Genomic DNA, 25,377 nt, shown 5'->3' on the forward strand with positions numbered 1-25,377 from the left:
AAGCCATATTAAAAAAGACAGGTTCTCCCGTTCTTTTCTGTTCTAATATTGGCTGAAGAGTGTGAAGGGGCTGAGGGATGGGGAGGGTGGATATTAAGGTGCTATGTTGTTTGAGGCTTTTGAGACAAGTAACTGGACTTTATCAAAAAACAGCCAGTAAGTAAGCAGTGAGGTGTAAAAAATGTTGGGGTTTTCCTAAAATCCATTTCTTAAGAAGGAACATAGGAAGCCCAGTGAACCCTCCATCTCCCCCACTGAAATCCTGCTCCTCCCCAGTGCCTTCCTGGTATCCCTGCTCTCCCCCTCATCCCTCCTTTCCCTATTGCTTCTGGTTACTTCCCATATGCCCCAACACCCCCCCACCCCAACACCCACCCACACACACAAACAAACTCAATACACGTGATAAGGATGAGACACAACTGCAGGTGTAAAATTGTCACAGCTAACTTTTATTGAAATCATCCAGCCGCTCCAGCTTCTATGACTGCACACCCAGAGGTTGTTGAATCAGTCAGCTCTACATACAGTATGGTACACTTTGTCAAACATACAACATTTATTTAACCCCAGCAGAAATGCTATGAAATGTTTTCAATAACAACACTTCTAGTTTTTAATATGGCTTGATTAAAGCAGTCCAACTGTATAGGACGCCCAGACTGGGTGAGGCAATTGACAAACACGACCCAGGTCCTGGCAGTTCGGGAATCAGACCACAGGATGACATGAAGGAAGGAGGTTCTCTCTGGAGTCTCAAACAACGTCCTCACTGTTACAAACGTGCCTACTTAAACATTATTATTGTAAAGGGTCTGTTCACCTGAAACAGAAAAATGATCTAAGTCACACTTTGTGGTGCATAGCCATGCAAACAGTTTTGGTTAAATGTGTCCAGATTTTGAGATGTTAGAGAGATCCACCATCAAGCTGCTCAAGGTCTGGAATCCATGGACAAGCTGCAGCCAATGGCTCTGGATCTGGAGGAGAGATCCCAACTGGGTCCCAAGGTGTTAGTGACACACACCCAGGTCTGAACACCCTGTGGTGGCCCTGCCTTAGAAGAAGGTGTCTAGGCAAAAATACCAGATGATGCTAAGCTACACAACTAATGATACATCCTGAGCGTCCGCTGGTGGTCGCTAACATTTGCTGTTGATCCCTGCCATCAACTAGTGGTTGGCAACCTATCATCAAACTTGTGCTGAAGACCTTTAAACATACAAGGGATATTCACCATCTTGTCCTATTTTTGAAAGATTGTGTGCGATCCCACAAAAAGCATTGATGCATTGACTACCTTTTTGTTAATGCACCACAGACGTATCGTCAGTTGATATGTTGAACTTGTTGTCAAATGCAGGGCAAAATTAGAAGTTTGAAGTTGTATTTGTTTCCAACAACCAATGTTGACTCTCTTTTATATCACTGTTCTCTCTAGCAAAACCTGAGGGAAATATCTCTTTAGCTGCTTAACGCTCCACTATCCACTACGCCAGGTTTGTCCGTCTGTCTTTTGGCGCTGAGCACGTAGCGTATATACTGCAGGTTGATCATGGCTTTTTCAGCTACCTGCCTTGTCTGTTAACAATGCTCATAAGAAACAACCGAAACAGCACGCCATAACAAACACCTCAAAGAGCGGATAGTGTGATAACCCTCTGTGAATTTTCGCTATAACAGAACTATATGGGAGAGGCGGTGGTCTAGTGGCAGAAACTTGGACTATGGGCAGAAAAGGTCTCTGGTTCGTCTCTGGTTCGACTCCACGGAGAGATCACAAAAGACGAACCCAGATTGATCTGCCCAAAAATTCAAGAGGATTCTCCCTACCCTGTCTAGTGCCCCTGAGCAAGGCAGTTTACTCCCCCAACATCTGCTCCCCGAACGCCTTACATGGTCGCTCACTGCTCTGTGTGTGCTCTGTGTGTCCTGCACCAGATGGATCAAAAGCAGAGATTAAATTTCCCTAACTGCATGAGCCTTTGCATGTCTGTGCATGTGTTTGGGACTAATAAATGCATCTTAATAGATGCATCTTAATCACATCTATTACACATCACACATAGTTATTGGTCAATAGTTAATATTCTTATTTAGAATGGGTCGTTTGTTTGTCTTGTGGTAATGCTCTAGATTTAACCTTAGTGAGTCCCCCTTAAACAGATCTACAATATGATGTCACCTTGTATTGTTTGTGTGCTGGACGTTGTGTGCAGTGCTTCGTATAAACAGTCTATGGTTCAGGGTGAAGCTAGAAAACTTTGCTTTCATCTTTCCTGATTTATCAGCAATTGAGATTGTATTGCCTCCACCCTTACAGACTATTTTTGATTCATATTTAACATATTGCACGTCCAAATCACACCAAACTCGCCACTGCACTTTCTCTGGCCATTTACAATACATTCTAAGAGTGAAGCTGATAAGATGAAAGGTTCATGAGATAGATGTTTGTGGAATGAACATTTTGTATAACAATTATAGTGAGCAGACTTAAGTGCAGACGTCAACCTCATATATCAGTCAGGACAAAATATCAGCCACATAATTTGGGAACTGTGGTTGCTTATATTTGCAAGCTATTAGCACCTGCCTACTCCTGCTTATGCCACATTTTTACTCAACAAAAGCACCTTGGTGTCTGCGCCCATGTCTTAGACTTGCTACCTTATACACTAAATTGCCATTGAAGTGTCAACTAAAATGGTACAACATCGGTTATTTCACCACATCTCTAATAAGAGCTGTAAATGATAGAACAGAAACAATCTATATGGAAACAATGTTCTTGCTGATCAAACTACTGTCCTGACATCACTGGACTAAGGCTGTCACTTTATCTTAGAAATTCTACCCTTAAAATGAGGAAACAAAAACGTACCAATGAATTGAACCATTCCCTCAAAATGTCAGAAAAGTAACTATCATGCTAAAAAAAACCAGTGTATAATGAATCCAAAAGCCGGATTGGGTGTTTCACTCTTACTTAGTTTCTCCTGTTGTACAGCTACACACAACAGAGCTGAGCCAGCTGACGATAAAACCAAACCACATGTGTGCAAGCATTTGGGGTTTGATAGCACGAATGGAAAAGATCATGGATGAAGGTAAAGCTGTTTGCTTACGTTCCTGTTCCTCTACCAAAGTCGTTTGCTTGACACTCTCTGGAACAGAAACAGCTTCAGCTCTCCCCGACAGGTTAAGACTAGGCAACATTTCTCTTAAATCCATTTGCATTGGAAATCTTTCTACTGAAGACAGCGTGTTCTGTGTATTATCGACTACAACACTATCAATCATAGTCAATGTTGTAAGCAGCACATATGAAAGTCCATTCACCTTTATTGCATTGGGATGGAAGCACAACAAGGAGGAAATCAAACGAAAACTATCTGCATGGCTCAATATATTCAAGTGAGAATTATATTTTTTGTAACTTGGGTGAACTGATCCTTTAAGTGACATCTGCCTTATCAGCCGCACAATCTTTTACAGTCATCACACTGTATTGTGTTCTTGAGCATTTCCAGCCCAGTACGACAGACAGAACGCTTCCCGACACATTTTGGTCAATTTTTTTGCTTTTTCATTCAGCGATGCTCATTTCTGTTTGATTTGGTATTATGACCGTCTTTGCTAACATTCACAATGAGTAACATTCACACACACATGGCCAACACAAGCAGTGCGTCCCACCCACAGCAAAATTGTTATCAGCGCACTCAGCCTCCTGCTCATTTGATACACATATTTATGTTTCCCATTCATTTGAGCTATCTTCTCTCCCTCCCCAGCAGACTGTTCCCCCTGAAATAAGGTGAAAATAAATTTCCACTAGTGCAAAATAACATTCTCTTTGAGACAAATAAGAAAATAAATATCAACAAAAAACTAGAGATTTTGACACATATATTCTTATAGAAAGAAAATTATAATAATGATAATAATCAAGTGGCACTGATATTGAAATTATATTCCAACAAAGTATTTTCACCCATGAGTCTGAACACTAAGGCTGATTTGTTGCTGTGCTCAGTCACACAAACACAGACACACACACACACAAACACTTGAATGGGAACCACAATGTTCAAGTTTAGGCCTGAAGGAGAAATAATTTGCTGAGTTGAATCCACTGCACGTCCTCAGGGTGGAATGACTTTGATGTTACAAAATGTAGGGGATACCAGACAGACCACTGACACCCTCTAGTGGTCAAATAGAAAAGCGACAGCTCTTCAATGTGAACCTAAAGGATGGTGAAACATACAACTAAAACCTCCTGGCTCAGCCGATCCCTGCGTGCAAACACATTCTTAAGAAATCTGAGACATAAGGATGATAACAACTAAACTCAACAGGCAGGATTCTGCTCATCTCTTCTCCTGACTCCTATACAGTAGAACTACAAGTGGATCTCAAGGTCTGATGGAGAAGCATCATTGTGTTGATACAGATTCTTGAAGCATCGAGGAGATGACATAAGAATGAATCTGGGGCACGGACTGGCACTCTGTGTCACCTGTGTTTCCTCTTCAGCACATGGATGGTTCGTAATGGAGATGCAGCAGCTGTTCCTTTTAGCCACGTGATCAATCTCCACCTGTCTGTGTGGGTCTGTGCGTAACGACACATGGCAGAGTGGTGATTCGTTGCATCATTTTATAGCAAGTGACGTGCCACCTGTCCTGTCTACAACGCTCTCTTGTCTCTGCGTTGCCGCACTTTTCATGAGACGTTTTCCTGTTGTGTTAACCTTTCACACCAGCTCCGGCATCTTAGGACGAGACAAGTAAGGCAAAGAGAAGACTGCCAAGGGGACAGTTTGGACGTCACGAGAGGGGACAAACAGTAGAGTAGCATGTGCATAATGAGGTTCAGTTCTTACGCTCTGCATACAAATAGCCAGTTTGTCCGTCAGGGAGTTGTAACATGTTGGGTATTGGAGGTGGATGAGCTGGAAGAGTTTCTTCAGCAGTGAGAGCTCAGTCTGGACGGACTCTTTCAACCAGGTTTATAAAGCAAAAACCGATTGCTCCAGCCTTCTGTCAGTGTCATTCCCTCAGCCTATCAAAGCCATTCTCAGGTCAGACCTCCAGGTCCGGCATTAGTTCCTCCTTAAGCTGAATGTCATTGTCAGACCCCGTTCCCACATCAGAGTCAAACAGCGAGTGGTTAGAGTCGGGGGAGTGTGAGTGAGTGGGCCTGGCTGAGTGGGTGCTGGCCTCGCTGTCTTCCAGAGTGTCAGTCCTAGAGAAGAGGCCAAAGTCCAGCAGGCCTGTAGGGGAACCGCCACCGCCGCCACTGCTGCTCTCACTGTCTCCATCGTAATAAAGATCCTCCACCTCCACAAACCACTCGGGCCAGAACCTCCTCCGCATTCGCTCGCAGAACATACCCAGGTTGATCAGCTCCCCTAAAAGACAGACACAGGCAGCTTTTAATACCTGACACTGAGAGCTTAATGAAGAGACAGAGAGGACACTAGGGACAAGCTTTTTTTTGTTTATCCTGTCCTTTTCCTGCAAGCTCTTACATCAAAAATTATGTAGGAGAATGACAACAGACAATCTTCATATAACATAACAGGCTCTGATTTTGCTCTCTATGAAGAAATAAGAGACTTGAGTGTCCCCAGCTACGTGCAAGATGCTGCATTGCAATGACATTACTGCCATCTAGTGGCAGGAAGAGAAAAATATGACTATGAGGAGGCAGCAGAAAAAAGTGCTCATGTCCTGAAAAAATAGGGACAAATGGAAGCCAGAAATAAAGCAGCATTATCTACAGTGATCTGCAATGATTTATTGATAATTAATATAAATCTTGTGCTTCGCTAATGTCTGAGCACTAAACAGATCCACTGACCTTTAATAAGTTGTTCGGGTCGTGTCCCAGGTAGAGTCCACATAGCCTGCGCTAGATGTCCAAACACTGTGGCATCTAGTGTTGACATCTTAGAGCCCATAAAGTATTTCTTATCACCTGCAGGACAGAGAAAAGACAGCAAGTAGTTTTACATGTGTCAACAAGAAGACATTTTCAGGCAGCAATGCCAGCAGCTCCGACAGGCTGACAGTTATTTGAGCTACTGGTGGACACTGTAACTACCACACAACCTAAAGAACTGGTGGACACTGTCTTGAAACATTGTTTGTTGAATTGAGCAATCTAGTGAAGTAAGCCATGATTTACTGGAAGTGAAAACATAACTATAGTCACCATATAAATAAAAAAGTCAATAGTCAAAGTAACACAACCGCTAACACTAAAATCGATTTACGTTTGTATTACGTTTTTGTGACCTTAAATATCATTTACATTAAAACAATTAGCTCTTCCTTGTCTGTCCCTTCAGAGAACACACTTCATGATAAACTAACTTCATGTTTAAGCTGCAAGAGAAGAAACTAAACATTTCAGATTCACACGTCTGGCACTGGAGCCTGGAACAGACCATTAAAAGAGACGGCACCACTGATGCTTTCACTCCAGGAAGGACTTTCCATTTTATAGCAAATAGCAGTCCAGAGAAATGGAACAAATAGATCGATGCAAATCACATTTCTCAGCAGCGTCCGCCTGTTTGTTTCCATCTGGACCCTTAAACTGATATTGTGTCTCATGGCTGACCTCCAGACCTTCATTTCTTTTCTTTCATCATTGCCTAATTCTTACAGATTGAATGAACTGACTTGTTTTCAAGCTGTCACTGGTTTCACTTCTGATTTTGTGTCGGAAAAGAAAAAAAATGGTTCCAGAAGCTTTGTCAAATTTCTCTAAAAAGACAATTAGTTTCTGAATATATCTGAGATCGTATTGTTTTTAATATTGTAAGAAATATAAACCTCTCTACTAATGGCCATGGATTTTCAGTAAAAAAATTATGCAATTTTAATATCCCAAATAAAAAACAATCCAACTATTTTATCGGATTATCTAGCAGAGCTTGGGTAATCCCTTAGATTCATAGGTCACTGTTGGTTGTTGTGATGAGAGATTTCGTTTTCTTTTTCTATCTGATTACATTTTAATAGCATAGGTTTGGAGAAGAGGCTACTTATCCAACAATCACACACACACACACACACACACACACACATACACACATGGCCGCCCCCTCCTACCCAGCAGTGTAGCCAGAGTCCGCAAGTCCTTCTCCATCAGGGTGTAGACCTCCTCCTTGGAGAAGCGTCCAATGCCATGGCCGTACATCTCTCTGCGCACCATGCTGCCATTCAGGTGGCTCAGCAGCCACTTTAGTGTGTCGCTCAGTGGGCCGCTCATGGACAGAAACTTCTGGGTTTCCTCCAAGTTGTCCACCCACTGACAGTAAGCTATCGTCCTGGAAGAAAAAAATATATAATAATAATAATTGTGTGAGAGCGGGAAATCGGTTTGACACCACTGTATTTCATATCATGGATATTTTAACCAACATTCATTTTCTCTTTGCAGTTTAGAGTCTGAGATATTTTTTGGATTGACCCTAACTCTCCATTTAACTCAAATTCTAATTTCTGGTTAGATAGAATCTGTTTGCATAAGTGAACAAAACTACATTTACACAGCAAATGTAACTACACAACAGAGTATCATAGAGAGAAACCCAACAGCTACCACTGTAAACAAGCACTTGGCTAAAGAGCAGAGAAAGAGATCCCATTTAACAGGAAGAAAAGCCATCTGCCTCGACAGGTTGGGTTGAAAAGAGAGAAGAAGAAGAGTGGGAGAGACGGCAAGGAGGAGTTATAGCATCACTGACTGTAGGAAATAGTCAACATAGACATGACCAAGATTAGGAAACATTCACCGACTGCTGTCCATGGTGCTGAAGCTGTCCTGGATATTTCCTTGGGTTTGTATGTTTGGGTATCTATGTATATTTATGTGCATAATACTTCATTAGTCAATTAATCAATATAATTGTATTTGTATAGCCCATATTCACAAATCACAATTTCTCTCATATGGCTTTAACATGGTGTGTCATCCTCTGTTCTTAACCCTCAACAAGAGTAAAGAAAATCTACAAAAAAAAACTTTGTACAGGGTAAAAATGGCAGATGAGGTCTGTTAGAACCAAGGCCAGTTATGTATGTGGTGATGACAATGTCTAGGGTTCAAGGGAGGGTTTATTTTTGTATGCTATGTATCTATTATGGTGTTCAGCAAATAATAATAGTAATAATAATAATAATAATAGTAAATAAAATCATCAGTGTTGAGTAATGAAGGGTTCAACCCCTGTGTCGTGCTTCCAACAAAACTTTACATATTGACAATCAAACTCATCCCGATCACTTTGCCCCATTCATCACCTACAGTGCTCGCCACATGCTGCCAGGAGACAACATCATATATCCATCCCCTCAAACTGTCAGCTTGTTGTGATGTACTCAAGTCTGTTATTGGTGCCTCCTCTCACACTAGAATAGGCTAGAGGACAAAAGATGACTGTGCAAACTGCTAAGAACGTCCATTACAGAATTGGATTAAAAACAAAAACATCCACTTGTTGCTGCAAAGCACAATCTCTCTGCAGAGAGATGCAGATCCCCTCTTGTTTGTGTTTAAAAGGTTTCTGAAAGGAAAGCTGTACAGCTAGACTCAGCAGGAGGCATCCTGACGTCAAGTAGAGATTTGGCTCACAGATGGAAACAGACAGAGCAAGTATTTATGTGGAAATAGAACCAATCAAGCCCTTACAATCCCTCTTTAACTCAGGTCCAATTAATTAACATGCCCTTCATTGGAACAGCACACATTTAATGAAGGAAATCAAGAAAGGACAGTTATTCTGGATTCACCTAATTCATAAACATAATGAGACTAACCCTGATATTCGGCCGAGTCTGTGTTTTTTGCTCCTTTGGCATTGCTGCAGCCCAGCTGTGTGTGTGCAGACCCTAACAAGATTAAGCTGCTACATCCGTACACACTTGCACTTTGTCACACTTGAAACAGGCTGAGCTTCCCCATCTGCTCGTCCGAAAGCCTGGAAGCCTCGTGTCATATATCTGCTGGTGATGACGAGCCCTTGAGCCATGATACGACTGTAAAGACTTCTCTCTCTCCATTCTGGGGTGACTGTCCGGTGACCACATACTACTTCCTCTTGCATTATCTGATATCCCGAGAGGATATACTGTCCTTTGTTTCCGGATCTGGAGATAAGACACATGAGCCTGACAGAGCAGGAAGCTACGGTGGAAAGGGTTTTTTTTGTTATTGAGCCACATTCTACACTGCAAGATGTGTAACAGAGTCAAACTGGTGGACAGTCTGTGTTTAAATTGAGCTTTTTACAGGGCAACACTTGGTTTCCTGAGAGAAAATCCTGATGATAAAAAGTCACTACATTATTTTACAGAAACAAAAATAAAAAGATTTACCTCACTTCATCAACAAAATTAACTAGATATACTCATGACTCATCTTAGCCCACAATATAAAGAGAAAAAACTGATTATATTTGGGAATAAAAATGCATTTGCGGTGTGTTATTATGATATGACAATGCTTCAAAAAGTTTCAACTAATAATATGAATGATCAATTGGCAGAACATTTAACAATGTATTTAACCCAGTATGTGGCTTTTCTTCAGGATGACATTTTATTATTCACTTAAAATGCAAGATAAGAGAACTTTTTACCATTAAGTGTTTATCTTTTGTGTACTGTTAGCTGTTCGGTTGAAGTTGAGTTAAATATTATTACTTGTATACATATAGCGCTATATAAATACAAAACCAAAAGTGAATTTTGTATTTGTTGACTTTCACTTACATTCAAGAAACTGCTTGGAAAGAAATGGTGGATAAACCATAACGCACACTTGCCTCAGCTGGCAGTTCCTGTAATCCTGTTTTTAGTCAGGATGATCTCGCCATATATCAGTAATGCTGTTAGCCTGTGTCTGCCACTGCCCTTCCCTAACATAAATTATTCAATCAATAGGTCTATATGTGGGTCTAAACATGGCGCAGGGGGAGCAGAGGGGAGAGCGGGGAGGTGACACAAGCAGGCAGAGGCAGGAGGAGGCGATGTGGGTTAAATACATGACCTATACTGCTTTAGTGAAATGTTATGGGGTTTCTATTTACAACAGACTAATGGTTCAATCGCACATCTATTATTTAAAAATAAACTAAATTTCTTGACCTAAGAAACAGTGAGATTAAATGTATAGTGGCAGCCAAAGAACAAAAAATTCCTTTGAGAAAATCTGAAGTAATTCCCAATTCTTACAAAAGGCTGAGTGCACTGCAAGAATGAACCTGAAACGAGCTTGTGAACATCTGATGTTCTAGCAAGAAAAAAACACAGATGATCACACACAAATGAAAAACTGTGTGGCTTCCCCTGGAGCTGTCCACTTGTGATCCGACAATACGACCGACACACAAAGATGCACAACTGACCTAGCAGCAGCAACATAACCGTAACCTATACCACCAAAATCAATAGGACAGAAAGCGCACTTCAAAATTGGCTACAACTACAACATATATCACGTTTTCATTAACCCCCTGTCCAAAGGGTTAAAACCTGTAAATGTTATGAATGTGATGAATTTTTAATTGAAAATGTGTCCTGATATTTGTAAAAAGAGAAAAATAGGCCACGCCAACAGAGTTGGATCTGTGCATATGTGTGTATGTGTGTGTAAGGGGTGCAGAGAGTGAAAAGATGGATGAAGCTTTTAGGTAATGGAATACACTAAACATCTCTGGGTGTGGGAGGAGTACTAAATAATTTCCTAGCAGCACCCAAAGGTACCGGAGTAGAACAAGGCTTATGAACCAGAAGTGATGGTACAGACAGAGTCAGTCTGTGCTGAAAGCTGTATAAAAAAACACTTTCATGATACCAGGACACTAAGACTCAACATCTCTTTCTTTTTAGTTCTTAAATTCAATGTGATTTAATTGATCTTCGACTAGATCACTGTGGGTGGCTCCTGCTAAGGTTTAACATTGAACTTAAAATATTCATCTATTTAATAATTCCAGAAATCTCTGTCTATCTGTATTCAGAACAAATACCTTGAGAACTGTTCATCTCATCAGCTTCACACTTGGCATGTTCTGTAGGGCCAGCTTGACTGGGAAGTTATTCTGTCCGTAACAGTGCGTTCAAAACAATGGCTACGTTTAGAGCAACAAAAACAACTGATTCTTCAATTTCTATCTTTGAGTAAACAAGTGAAGAGCTCTTTCTGCATCAGTGGCATCGCTTCAGTTCTCTTTGGACTGAGTCCCTCAGCCGGTCTCTTCCTTAGACCTCAGGTACAAACAGCACAATCTAAATAGGTATGTTTACAACGAGCACTGGTTTGGTATGTTAAGTGTATGGATTACAGTCAGTAAATGTATAATTTTATCTCTTAAGCCCAACTATGGCATAAAATGACAGAAAATCCCAGTATTCTGTCCATTTAATGACTCAGACATGGCCGTAGCATCACACTACTTTGGCTCGGCTTGCGAGTCACTTACCAGTAGAGGTGCTCCTCAACCATTTTGGTGATGGCTCGTGACACAGCTCTCTCCTGCGGGGTGAGGTTACTGTTGAGGTTGACGCCCAGCTTCTCCTCCAGGAAGTCCACGATGAACTCTGACCCTGACGCCTGCTCGTGGTTGTACTCGATCCAGGGCATCTTACCCTGGGGCGACAGCCTCCCATCAAAGTAGTTCTGAGGGGAAAGAAGCTTCAGGTGAGAAAATTAATGGAATCTGGATGATTTCTGTACGAAATAGAGGGTGAGCATGTTAGTCAGATGTGCCCAAATTCTGATGCAGTTACCACTGCAGGGAACCAGCTAGTAAAAACAATGATGTAATATCTGTTTGTGGCTCTAATGTCGGCTGTGGCTCAGGGGGTGAAGCGGAAGGTTGGTGGTTCTTCCCCCCGCTCCTCTAGTCAGTGCCCTTGGGTAAGACTTTGAAGCCATAAATTGTCCCTGACATCTGTAGCTAAAATCTATTTACATGAATGTTGTTTCTCTGTCTATTTGACAATTAACATTGCGTAACAAGAAGGGGTGGGATCATGTAAAGCTTGTAATGCTAGCTCCATTCCCACAACTTATTTAATTTAGACATTATGGACATAGCCAAAAAACTGGATAGGGGGTGGGTGTTGGTAACCAGGGCAAAGATTAGAATCAAGTTGTCTTAACTGAAAATAAAACCTTATAAAATAAGTGTATTTTTTGCAGTCAGCTAGTTGTTCTCTGGACTCACTCAGATCAAGAAAGATCTTTTTCAACTTTATATAACTTTGTCTCTGAGACTTGCCTAATTGACATGACCTAATCTAGGGACTAAAATGCATCTCAAGCTCTGATGTACAGATGTCTCAAGAACATGTTTTAATCAATTAGTTATTTCTAACTGGATTCGCTTTTCAGGCTCCTAAAAAAGAACAAATTGAAACTATTTAGGATGGAAACAATGATTCTTGAATGAACAGCAAGTCTGTGAAACCACTGATGAAGAGTCACAGATAGACATTTAAATGGGTCATTGGTCAAAAAGGTAAGGACTGTATGTATGTATGTTGTAAAAAAAATTCTACAAATGTACAATGCTTTTAACTCATAGACAAACAATAACACGTTAAGTATTTTATAATGAAAGATCAAAAACTGCAAATGGCCCCAAAAATTAACCTTGTTTGCTGTGAACATGTCAAGTGTGAACTAGAGTGAACTACTTTTGACTGAAGAGCCAACTGCATACAACCAACCACACAAGGTTGAGTTTCACCAACAGTTATTAAAAGGACAATGGTCAGAAACACTACATCAGTGAACATTCAAGAGTCCTCCGCTGTCTGTAGCTCTGTCACGTGAGTCACTCAGACACACAGGGGCGGCTGTGTTCACCTGGTAGGGCAGATCCACCATACGCAGGTACGTCTCTATTTTGAGGCAGAAGGGTGAGAGGCTGGGCACGCCATTCTTTGGCCTGGAGAACTGGTGAAGGATGATGGCGTCTTTTGAGTCCAGCTCCTGCTCCTTCCTACACAGAGAGCACAGGTGGAGAACACAAACATCTTTAGACTGTAGTTTGGACTAGTTTATTTTTAGTTGACATACATTCCCACATCATTTCACAGTGACCCGAGTAGAAGACAAGCAAGCAGGATTTGCATTTAATGAGTTTTCTAACATTTAGTGGATCATTTAATTTAAAAAATGTATGGGGCCACAAGAAGGCCAGAAGTGCAACATGCCTGAAGTGGCCCACATCCATTTGCTATCTGAAGAGGAATATAGCTTGGATATCTCTAACTCTGTGCCTGTATTGATACCAGCATGAACTATATAGTAGTATGCCCATCGACTATCTATACAGCTTATCCTTTGAGGGTCATGCAAGGAGCTAGAGCTTTTCACAGCCTCGATATGTCGCCAGTGTATCACTGGGCCAACATACAGACATACTTTCATGAAAATCTTTATTTTAGGTGTGTTTCAGAGAGCGACTGGTGTTACTACTTGTTTTCTGTGTCGGTCAGTGCATCCAAACAGTGAGCAGGAGCTTCTGCCTCTAACAAACCTTCCTGTGAGGAACAGGTCACACCTATAGTTTATTAGAGCACGATGACTCAGCACTGTTGGCCCCTGTGTCCCTGAGCAGTGTTTGTTTTGAACACTCCACAACAACCCACTGACGTACACATTCGTTCTTTTTTTTGTCATTAGGGACTAACGAGGGCTTAGTTCATTAACTTCCTAACACTATCCTTGTACTGACCTACTCTGGAAGACTATCTATCTAAACTATCTACCCTTTCCTATGTTAATCTGTGTATGTTTTCACTTTATATATGCTGTCTTTAGGCAACATCATTAGAAAGCACATTACATTTCCATTGTACACAGACGACACCCAGCTGTACATATCTACTAAGCCTGATGAATCTAAGAGAATTAGAAACATCTCAGAAGGATGCTGAGGAACCAGTCCATGCATTTGTTACTGTCGAGTGCTGAGAGGAATTAGATGGAGAGATCATATTACTCCTGTCTTAGCTTCTCTGCAGTGGTTCCCTGTAAAATTCCACATATTGGGCTATGATGGGGGAACACATATTAGAGACCGTGATTGTAATGACAGATCCTGTATGGTGTTTGTATCTGATAGTGGTGGTGGACCACGATCAAGGTGGCAGCTGATGGTGGATGCTGATGGCGGCAGTGGACAATGATTATGGACTATAGTGGAATTCGATCTTGATGGTGGATCCTGATCAGGGTAGCTGCTGATCAAGGACTATGATTACAACAAGACTGCTGGATATACACAGTACTCGACCATTAATCACAATAATCCATCAATTCATTGACTTTCCATTATGCTTCTAAATTTGTATTCTAATCAATGCTGTAAATACAGCTTCCATAACACGTGGCATCTATTGTCCTTCTGTCCATCGTGGGAGTGGCTCACTCACATCTACGTTCTTTTTACCCTGTTAAAAGTTTTTTTATTTTTTTCTTGTTGATGGTTCAGGACTGAGGATGTCACATCTTGTTAAAGCTCCATGAGACAAATTGTGATTTGTGAATATGGGCTATACAAATACAATTTGACTGATGATTTCAATCAGATCCTGCTCCTCACTTATGAAGCCCTTAACAATCAAGCACCTTCATATATCAAAGAGCTCATAACAACGTAGTGTCCCTATAGATCACTTTGCTTGCAAAACAAAGGCTCCCTTGTGGTTCCTAGAATCTGTAAGAGTGGAATGGTAGATAGAGCCTTCAGCTACCACGCCCCTCTCCTGTGGAAGCAGCTCCAACTCTGGGTTCGGGAGGCAGACACCATCTCTACATTTAGGGTTAAACTTAAAATGTTCCTTTCTGATAAAGCCTATAGTTAGAGCTGGATCATCCCTTAGTTATGCTGCTATAGGTCTAGACTGCTGGGGAACTCCCTTGATGCACTGAGCACTTCTTTCTGTCTCTCTGCCCTCATATTTATTTAACTACATGTCACTACCCCTCTATCTCTCTCTCTCTCTCTCTCTCTCTCTCTCTCTCTCTCTCTCTCTCTCTGTAGGTATCTCTCAATTTAAAACCCCATTTAAATGCAATAGATCTGGAGTTTTATTTTCAAATTCCACATACTATTTATATATATTTTTTTTTTATCAAGATCCAGGATCCATCCAAAAATACCTTATTTAGTATATAAAGTTCTGGATGAAATTAATGAAATAGGTCTATAGGTAACAAACTGTTGATAGTGATTTTCCATATCACTGTTTCCACTGAGCTGATTGGGAGGAAGAACTTCGGTTAGATTTACAGTGAATTACTTGATGAGTCATCACACTTCTCTTAAAGGGATAGTTCACACAGAAATGATAATGCACTCATTATCTACTGACCACTATGCCGATGGTCGGGTGGATGAATGTTTGTAAATGGCAAAACAGCAATCAACACTCAAATATGAATGTCGGAGCTCGTGGTCACTTAGATAAAACCATAAAAGCAGTATGAAGCCTTGTTGTGTTTTTTTTTCTGTTCTTTTATTATTTATAAGTTGTTGGGGTGGAGGATTTGGCTAAGATTTCATGTGATTCTACTTAAAACTGTGTTGTAAAATAGTTAAAAAACAACTGAGGGAAGTATCTTACCTACTGGGATTTGCAACAGGTTTTTCTTCAGGGATTGAGATTGTGTGACTCTTCCTAATCATATCTGACTTGATTGATACATATTGCTACATATAAAACATGTCTTCATTTATTAAGAACAAAGGTTTATGGACTGTATTTTCTCACCTGCATCACATGTATATGTATTGCACTTCTGTCCGTCCTGGGAGAGGGATCCCTTACATGTGGCTCTCTCTGAGGTTTCTACGTATTTTTACCCTGTTAAAAGGGTTTTTAGTAGTTTTTCCTTACTCTTGCTGAGGGTTAAGGACAGAGGATGTCACACCCTGTTAAAGCCCTATGAGAGGAAATGTAATTTGTGAATATGGGCTATACAAATAAAATTTGATTGATTGATTTACTTGGTGAAAGGCATACAACTGTCCCTCCTAACAAACCATTGTGACCCCTTGGACCCTGTGGATGCATTGTCATCCTGTTTTCCACTAATTCTTCAGGTTTTTCCTTTACCCTCAATTATACAGCCTATTCTGCCTATACTATAGGCTGGCTGTTTTGTTTTTTGTTTACAGTGGTGTTAGTTGTTTATCTCATAATGGGTGACTGTGGCTCAGGAGAAAGAGAGGGTCGCCCACTACCTAGAAAGTCGGTTGTTCGATCCCAGTCTTAATGCCTAAAGGTTGCAGGGCAAGATAAAATGGTAAATGCTCTGTATTTATATGGCTCTTTTCTAGTCTTGATCACCTGTCAAAGCCCTTTAACGTACAATTTATTGCCATTCACCCATTCACACACACACATTCATACAGTGCATCTATTGGCAGCACTCTTTTCTATTAGGGGCCATTCAGGGTTCAGTATCTTGCCCAAGGACACTTCGGCATGCTGTTGAGAAACACTGGGATCGAATTGATACCTTCTGGTTGGAAGACAACCGCTCTACCCTCAGCCTCAGATCAAAATACTGAACCCAAATCTGCCCTTGACAACTGTGCAAACACTGTATGAATGGTGTGATGGAAAGAGTGCAGCGTGTGAATGTGTATGGGTGAATGTGCCTTGTACTTTGAAGCACTTTGAGAGGTCGATAAAACCGGAAAAGTGCTATATAAATTCATGCATTAGAGGGATTCCATAACCTCCATATTCCTCAGTGCTACTCCACACTCCACACAGTACAGGGTGTACTGCTTGTCTCATGGAACAGCTTCAGGATGCTGCTGAAACCAAAAACAAATCCTGTGGCTGCTCTGCAACCTTTGTGCCTCTGTCCATTTCAGTTTGGTGCTGAAATCTCCCCCCGCGGGGCCTCTCGTTTACAGGACCTTGCAGACATGAACTGATGTCTCCTAGAAGAATAACAGCTAGTGTGGCAGAAGCTGCAGTGCCAACAACACATCACATGGCATGAACAGATGATGCCGGCAGGCTGCGGGCACGGGCCTCAGTCTCCTGCACGTGATCCAGCAGCGGCGGCAGCGGCACGGTATAGGAGGTTGCTCAGATTATGACGGGGGAGGGTGAGTGAAAACAGGAACAACCAAGCCACTGTGACAGGATGTACTTAATACTCTCCTGCAATGACCGGCCCAAAATAATCCCCATCCCCTGCTCTGACAGGCGCACTGCACTCACAACAGTCCTGCTAATCACCGCTCCGTCGCAGGGTCTGATCGCATCCTATTCCTCATCGGTGTGTTGTGTTGCTTTCCAAGTAGCAGCCGTGCGCAGAGTTCATTAAAGGTCGGTCTGACTCAGAGCTTTGCGTTTTTACGCGCTCAGGTGCGCACGGAGCTGGCACTTGACTTGTTCTTTATTTATTTATTTTCCTCTACTCCTACTGTCGCGTCCTTGGAAGGAGGAAAACAGGGAGTGAAACCACAGCAACCACCGCGAGATCTGTGGATCGACACCCCGTATGGACGCAGCTCTAATGGCAGCTCATCCCCGCCGGTCACTGTCAGCAGGTGTGATATGTGCTGCATTACAGACAGGGAGCTGACGCCTACCTGATGGTGAGCAGCTCGTGCAGTAGGTAGGCAGCCGCGGCCAACAGGGCCCCCCCGGTGATGTACAGGGTCTTCTTCCACCAGGAGTCCGAGCCCAGCACCGACATGATGCCTCCGTAGTCCTGCAGAGGGAAGGCAATTATATAGCCATACAAAGAGTTCTGCTGCTCAGAGGCGCACAGCCCGAGTGGCAGGCTGTGGTTCCGGCCGAGTTCGACCACACACGGCCGGGAGGAGGCGAAGCCAGCAGCCCAGTACATCCTCCACTCCCTCGGTTACAGCCGCCCCGCGTCCTCCCTGCTGCGCTCCCCTATAGGCTTCATCCAAACGCCCGGCGGGAAGTCTACGACATGGCGGCTACTGCTCCTCCAGAGTGCCGGCAGAGGCGAACATGGAGACACCTTCCGTCTCCTAAACGATGCTCGGCGCCGGCTTCACTTTCCTTTGCTGATTTTGGAGAGCGACGTCAATAGTCAGGAACACTATAACCTGACATCCGGTCTCACATTTCAAAATAAATGTTCCTGTTTAACCTGGGTTGTGTTGATTTTTCTGGGGTTATAACAACAACAACAACAAAAAAAATGTAGTTAGTAATTTCATAATATAGCTGCATGGGGGCCAGACCGTGCTGAGCTTTAAAAAGTTATTGAAAAAATCTTAAAACAAATCCTAAATTTAATGGCAGCCAATGCATGTTTTGCACATCAACTGAAGTTGGAGTGATATGGGCCTTGTGCATGGTGTTGGTTAAATTGTATTAACAGGATTAAATAAGGTTATTGACATGGGCTTAGGGGTTAAGCTGTGGACAAATGTGATACTGAGTTTTTTGGCTGTTGATTTAATATTGTTTGCCAGTGGACCAAAGGTTAGGGCCAAAAGACTGGATTACTTTTCTTAGCAGAACTTTACTTAACATCCATTGCTCAACAGCTTTGACACACATTTTTTACATTATTACAACCTTACACTATTGAACTAGTGAAGCTGTTTAAAATTAATATAAACATGGCCCTACAGTTGCATATATGAGGCGAGAAATAAATGGGAGCTGGCACTATAAATACATTGAATCCCATGAAATAAATCAAGTGCTTTTATTTTTTAAGACAAACTTGGACATTTTCCGGTATTGATGTATTGACTGCTGGCAACTTGATGCGACAGGCCTATTGTCTCCTCCAGTATGAATGACCCCGCCCTGGCGAGCCTACCTCAAATATATACAGTCTATGGGTGAAACACACTCCGTTTGTTGGTCAACACAAAGTGATGATAAACACCTTCTCATCCTTACATCAGATTCTATGTGATCACTGGACTGACTGTTTACTGCATCTGCTTCTAATCCTGATTTATTTAGTCCCTTCAGACGCAGATAACGTATTACATAAATACATATATTTCGTGATTGACACTTGTAAATATCACATTTCAAGCCATGGACATTTTCTCAACTTAAAAACAAGTAGGTTAATAAAGAGAATTCAAAGTGTTTACTGTTGGTATTAACTTAAGGAGCTAACAATAAACATAATTTTTTGATATTTCTAAGGTAACTTTTTTTGAAGAACACAATGTTCATAATATATTGTGTTATATAATGTGTATTAATGCTGGACACATAATTGGCCCCTCTGTGTAAATTGTTGCCCCGTTATGCCCCCATTCAGATAAATCCTAGATCCGGAATTGACATCCCCTCTGCTGTATGTGTAGACCGCTTTAATAACAACAAAACACAGAGAAACACAACATTTGATTATAAATAATAACCTGGACACATGGATGCAGATACTTACTCTGCAGCCTCTGAAGTAGGCGAGCACGCACATGGTGCCGAGGTGAAGCAGCCAGTGTCCCGACAGGGTGAGAGTGAAGCATGCCGGGAGGAGGCCGAGCAGACGCCTCAGAGCTAAAGAAGATTTGGTAAAGATCCAACATTTGGAGCTCACACCTCCGCCTCTCACCGGGGGCAGACTGTCCGGCTCCCGCTACAGGTGCTCGGCTTAATCCAGACACTACGTACCACAGCGATGTGCTCGACGTAAAACGCCCCCCCGTGCGGCTTCTGGAGCGCTAATTACATCAACAGTGTTTATTGTTGTAGACAGAAGAAGTTACGTGGGAGTAATAGTGAAGTGCAGATCTTCTGTAGGTCCCTTTATCACACATAACCAGTGGCGGTTTTGGGCACGGGCGAACCGGGCCTGCGAAGCGGTTTTCTATTATCTATCATATCACTGTGTGTGAAATTGGCAAATTGGCGCCCTCTGCAATTGTATGGAGGACCATACATGACATAAGTAAAAATAAATAAATAAATAAATGTATAAATAAATACAGAAATAAATAAATAAATGAATAAATAAAAATGGAAATAAATAAATAAATACAGAAATAAATAAATAAATATGTTAATACCAAAAGAAATGTCAAAAGAAATGTCTTAAATATATTTTAACATTTATTTTTTCCCTGATACATTTCCTTTGCATTTGCAGTGTCCTTATGCTAATGAGAAAGGCGGGCCTAACCGCAGTCTCATGCAGGATTGGTCACAGGAGTGTAATGATCCAGCCCTACTACTTCTGCCTTTCAATGCTGGTGTCCAGTAGCTGTTTGGGACGTTGAGCCAGTTCACACTTAAAATGAACTAGTTCAAGTTCAGAGGGTTAGTTAAGGTTATTTTTTATTGGGATGATTTAGCTGTCAGTAGTCCTGACTGTGAGCGTCACGTCTCGTGTTGTACTGAGCACAATGAGCGAGCCGAGAGGAGGAGGAGGAAACAGAAACTCCAGCTCGGTACAAACCACCTGCCGCCTCTGCTCTGATCATGAAGACGCTGATCTCTCAGCAGATGTGACCAGAGAAACTCTGTGTTTTCACTGTTTCCACTGTTCCACAGAGTCACTAACTGGCTGTTTCACGGTGAAGTGCTCAGGTCTCAGTCACTGCCCGTGTCTCTGAGCGATTGTGTGGCGGAGCGCAGGGGCTGTGTGTGTGTAGCTCAGTTGACCAATCCTGCTCGAGACTGAGGTTAGGCCCGCCTTTCTCATTAGCATAAGGACACTGAAATCGAAAAATAAAAGTTGGAATAAATGTGGAAATAAATAAATAAATATGGAAATAAATGCAGAATTAAATAAATCAATGTCTTAAACTTATTTCCACATTTATTTATTTATTTCCACTTTTATTGCAACTTTTATTTATTTCCACATTTATTTATTTCCACATTTCAGTGTCCTTATGCTAATGAGAAAGGCGGGCCTAACCTCAGTCTCGAGCAGGATTGGTCAACTGAGCTACACACACACACACAGCCCCTGCGCTCCGTCACACACTCGCTCAGAGACACGGGCAGTGACTGAGACTTGATCTCTTCACCATGAAACAGCCAGTTAGTGACTCTGTGGAACAGTGGAAACAGTGAAAACACAGAGTTTCTCTGGTCACATCTGCTGAGAGATCAGCGTCTTCATGATCAGAGCAGAGGCTGCAGGTGGTTTGTACCGAGCTGGAGTTTCTGTTTCCTCCTCCTCCTCTCGGCTCGCTCATTGTGCTCAGTAGAACACGAGACGTGACGCTCACAGTCAGGACTACTGACAGCTAAATCATCCCAATAAAAAATAACCTTAACTAACCCTCTGAACTTGAACTAGTTCATTTTAAGTGTGAACTGGCTCAACGCTGCAAACAGCTACTGGACACCAGCATTGAGAGGCAGAAGTAGTAGGGCTGGATCATTACACTCCTGTGACCAATCCTGCATGAGACTGCGGTTAGGCCCGCCTTTTTCATTAGCATAAGGACACTGCAAATGCAAAGGAAATGTATCAGGGAAAAAATAAATGTTAAAATATATTTAAGACTTTTCTTTTGACATTTCTTTTGGTATTAACATATTTATTTATTTATTTCTGTATTTATTTATTTATTTCCATTTTTATTTATTCATTTATTTATTTATTTCTGTATTTATTTATACATTTATTTATTTTTACTTATGTCATGTATGGTCCTCCATACAATTGCAGCGCCCTTGCTTGATGCCGTGTGAGAAAGGGGAAGGGGAGGGGGCGCGGGAGACAGTTCACCTCTGGGTCTCCCAAATGGAACGGACAAGTGGGGGATCCACTGTGTAGAGCAGTGATTATCAAACTGTGTGGCGTGCCCAATATTTTAACGTCCGCATGTCTTTAACGGCGGAGCAGTAAACAAATCGCTCTTTCGCCGTAGACTGGGGTCTGCAACCCGCGGCTCTAAAGAGCCGCCCCTCTGCAGCGGCTTCCTGAACAGCGTTGTGTGTTTCGCGGACAGAACACACACACAGGCGCCGGGGCTCCGCCCCCCCCCCCCCCCCCACCCCGCTCCTCTCTCTATCAGAGACCCACAGTTATTCATTATTTCACGTTGCAATTACAGCTTTATTAACATCACACACACTGTATCAGCAAACAAACACAACCATGGACAAGTTTCTGATTCGTAAAAGTCAGACAACCAATGCGCCAGTTGTGAAGAAGCCAAAGCTTTGCAAATATGACGAGAGCTATTTGCAGTTTGGTTTCACCGTCCCTGGCACGACTGAGCAACGTCCTCAGTGTGTTTTGTGTGCTGAGGTTCTGGCAAATGACAGCACCTCATGAGTCATTGAGTTCAGTCTCTTCATCGATGCGATTGGGTATTGTTCAGTCGCCATCTTTTTATGTTAATGCTACTACTAGATGTTGTGTGGCTTTTACAGAATTGGTTTTATCTGTATACATGGTATTGAAAATACAGATGAATGCTAGTTTGTATCACCACAGTTCTTTCACAATGAACAGTCTTTTTTTTTATCTTGCATGGCAGCACAGAACATTGCTGATAATTGTTTTAAAATTTCACTTTATATATTAGCTTTTATGCATAACTTGTGGGAGGACTTTCGTGATGCATCTTAGAATCGAGACATTTCCAGACCTCTAGTGTGGAACGTGGTGAAACTGAACCCTTTCAGGACCCTGAAACTTATGAAAAACAAAAGTTGCTCTGCCAGAGGGTCTCTTTTGGCTTATTTTGCTGGTCCCAAGCCCGGATAAAAGAAGAGGGTTGGACGTAGAGCTAGCATTGCCGTCCCACTTAACAGTGTAGCGCAAATCATCCTGGCTCATGATCCTGCAGCGCCCTTCATCCTGCTGCGCACATCATTGTGCAGCGCACATCATCCTGCAGGCACATCATCCTGCGGCGCACATCATCCTGCTAGCACTTGATCCTATGGTGCACATCATCGTGCAGCGCACATCATCCTGCGGAGCACTTCACCCAGCAGTGCACATCATCCTGTGGCGCACATCTCGTCCTGCAGAGCACATCATATGGTCCTGCGGTGCACTTCATCCTGCCGCGAACATAATCGTGTGGCGCACATCATCAAGGCACACACATCATCCTGCAGCGCACATCATCCTGGGGTGCACATCGGAGCACATTGGCGCACATCATCGGCGCACATCATCCTGCAGCGCACATCATCTTGCGGTGCACATCATCCTGTGGCTCACATCATCGTGTGGCAGCACATCATCCTGCGACACACATCGGCGCACATAGTCCTGCGGCCCGCACTTCATCCTCAGCGCACATCGTCGTGAAGAGCACTTCATCCTGCAGCGCACATCATCCTGCTGCGCACATCATCCTGCTGCATACATCATCCTGCAGCGCACATCATCCTGGGGCGCACATCATCCTGCTGCATACATCATCCTGCAGCGCACATCATCCTGCAGCGCACATCATCCTGCTGCGCACATCATCCTGCTGCATACATCATCCTGCAGCTCACATCATCCTGGGGCGCACATTGGCGCACATCGTCCTGCAGCGCACATTGGCGCACATCTTCGGCACACATCATCCTGCAGCGCACATCAACCTGCGGTGCACATTGTCCTGCAGAGCATTTCGTCCTGCAGAGCACATTGTCTTGCGGCGCACATCATCCTGCGGGGCACATCATCCTGCGGGGCACATCATCGTGAGGAGCACTTCATCCTGCTGTGCACATCATCCTGCAAGGCACTTCATCCTGCAGCGCACGTCATCGCACATTGTCTGCGCACATAGTCCTGCGAACTGCACTTCATCCTGCAGCGCACATCATTGTGCGGAGCACTTCATCAAGCCGCACACATGGTCCTGTGGCGCACATCATCCTGCGGAGCACTTCATCCTGCAGCACACTTCATCCTGCAGAGCACATCATCCTGCGGCACACATCAACCTGCGGTGCACATTGTCCTGCGGCACATCATCCTGCTGCGCACATCATCCTGCGGCGCACATCATCCTGTGGCGCACATCATCCTGTGGCGCACATCATCCTGCTGCGTACATCATCTTGCAGCGCACATCATCCTGGGGCACACATCTCATCCTGCGGAGCACATCATATGGTCCTGCTGCGCATTTCATCCTGCCGCGCACATAATCGTGTGGCACACATCATCCTGCGGCGCACATCATCCTGCAGCACACTTCATCCTGCGGAGCACATTGTCCTGCGGAGCACATCATCCTGCGGGGGACATCATCCCGTAGGGCACATCATCCTTCCGTGCACATTGTCCTGTGGTGCACATCGTCCTGCAATGCACATCATCCTGCGACGCACTTCATCCTGCAGCGCACGTCATCGTCATCGTCATTTAACTCCTCAGTGTTTGTTCAGACTCAGAGTGCCTTAAGTAGGATAATACTATTCGATGCCCTACTGTAAGTGGAAGTGCATTAAAAAAGGCGGTTAGCTACAATGAAAGGGTGGGTATCACTGCCTCAATCTAATCAGAGATGGGCAGCTATGTATGGATATTATCAGAGCTTCATGACACGCAGGCTGACCATGCTCCAGCTGGGAGAAAGTCAAACACATACTGTTCCACACAAGCATTACCAACTTTTCTGCCTCTATGCAAAAAAGAAGAAAAGAAGAGCGCCATGCTTGTTATTTGACTGCCTTTTGACAGCTGGGGCATAACAGGGGAACAAATTGTGTGATTGCATGTATGTGTGTGAGAGAAAACACAAAAACTGTGTGTGCGTGTGTGTGTTTGTGTGTGCGCGCATACAAATGTTTCTGTGCATGTGCTTAAGTGTCTGTCCATCTCCCTAGGCCATGTGCATATGTATGTGTGGCACAGCGGACCAGAACTGAGCTCTGTCAGTAGTAGGACTGCTGCTCGCTGATGCCTGCCTGGAGGAGCTGACAGCGGCCCAGCCTGTCACTCACAGAGTAGGCCCACTAGCCACCTATTCATATCATCTTGTTAACTCTAAATCTGGCTGGCTACTGCGCCTGCTTGCGTGCGCATGCACGTGTGTGCGTGTATGTGTGTGCATGTGTGTTGGTGGTGTTTTCTTTCCTCTGATTTGTTTTTTTATGTTGCTGTGTTGCTGCCAGATGGGTCGACAGGTCTATCTATCTGTCTTTCTATCTTAACTGTATGGGTCTGTTTCAAATGGGTGAGGGATGAGTCATGTACAGTCCTCACTTTCTGACCCACTCTCAGTGGGCTGTTTAAGGGTTAAGACTTGAGTGTCCTGACTATAGACAGACCAACAAGGTTGTGTGTGTTTGGTAGTGGCGGTGGTGGGGGGAAGTCATATTATTGGGGATTTATCTTGTTTATGGGGCAAATAGGCAAATAACACAAACACAAACATACATA

At 43.1% G+C, this 25,377-nt stretch overlaps 1 protein-coding gene across 1 annotated transcript; it reads right to left on the reverse strand.

Annotated features, from left to right (window-relative positions):
* Window positions 1–431: 431 nt before the first annotated feature.
* faxcb (failed axon connections homolog, metaxin like GST domain containing b) lies at window positions 432–18,177 on the reverse strand. Its single transcript, XM_062399483.1, has 6 exons — window positions 17,657–18,177; window positions 12,898–13,033; window positions 11,507–11,703; window positions 7,131–7,348; window positions 5,872–5,988; window positions 432–5,419 (listed from the first exon to the last, which is right to left on the reverse strand). Exons 1-6 carry the CDS (start codon window positions 17,914–17,916, stop codon window positions 5,091–5,093), a joined length of 1,257 nt encoding a protein of 418 aa, XP_062255467.1. The 5' UTR covers window positions 17,917–18,177; the 3' UTR covers window positions 432–5,090.
* Window positions 18,178–25,377: the final 7,200 nt, after the last annotated feature.

The sequence above is a fragment of the Platichthys flesus genome, chromosome 11, assembly GCF_949316205.1.
Source record: "Platichthys flesus chromosome 11, fPlaFle2.1, whole genome shotgun sequence".
NCBI lineage: Eukaryota > Metazoa > Chordata > Actinopteri > Pleuronectiformes > Pleuronectidae > Platichthys > Platichthys flesus.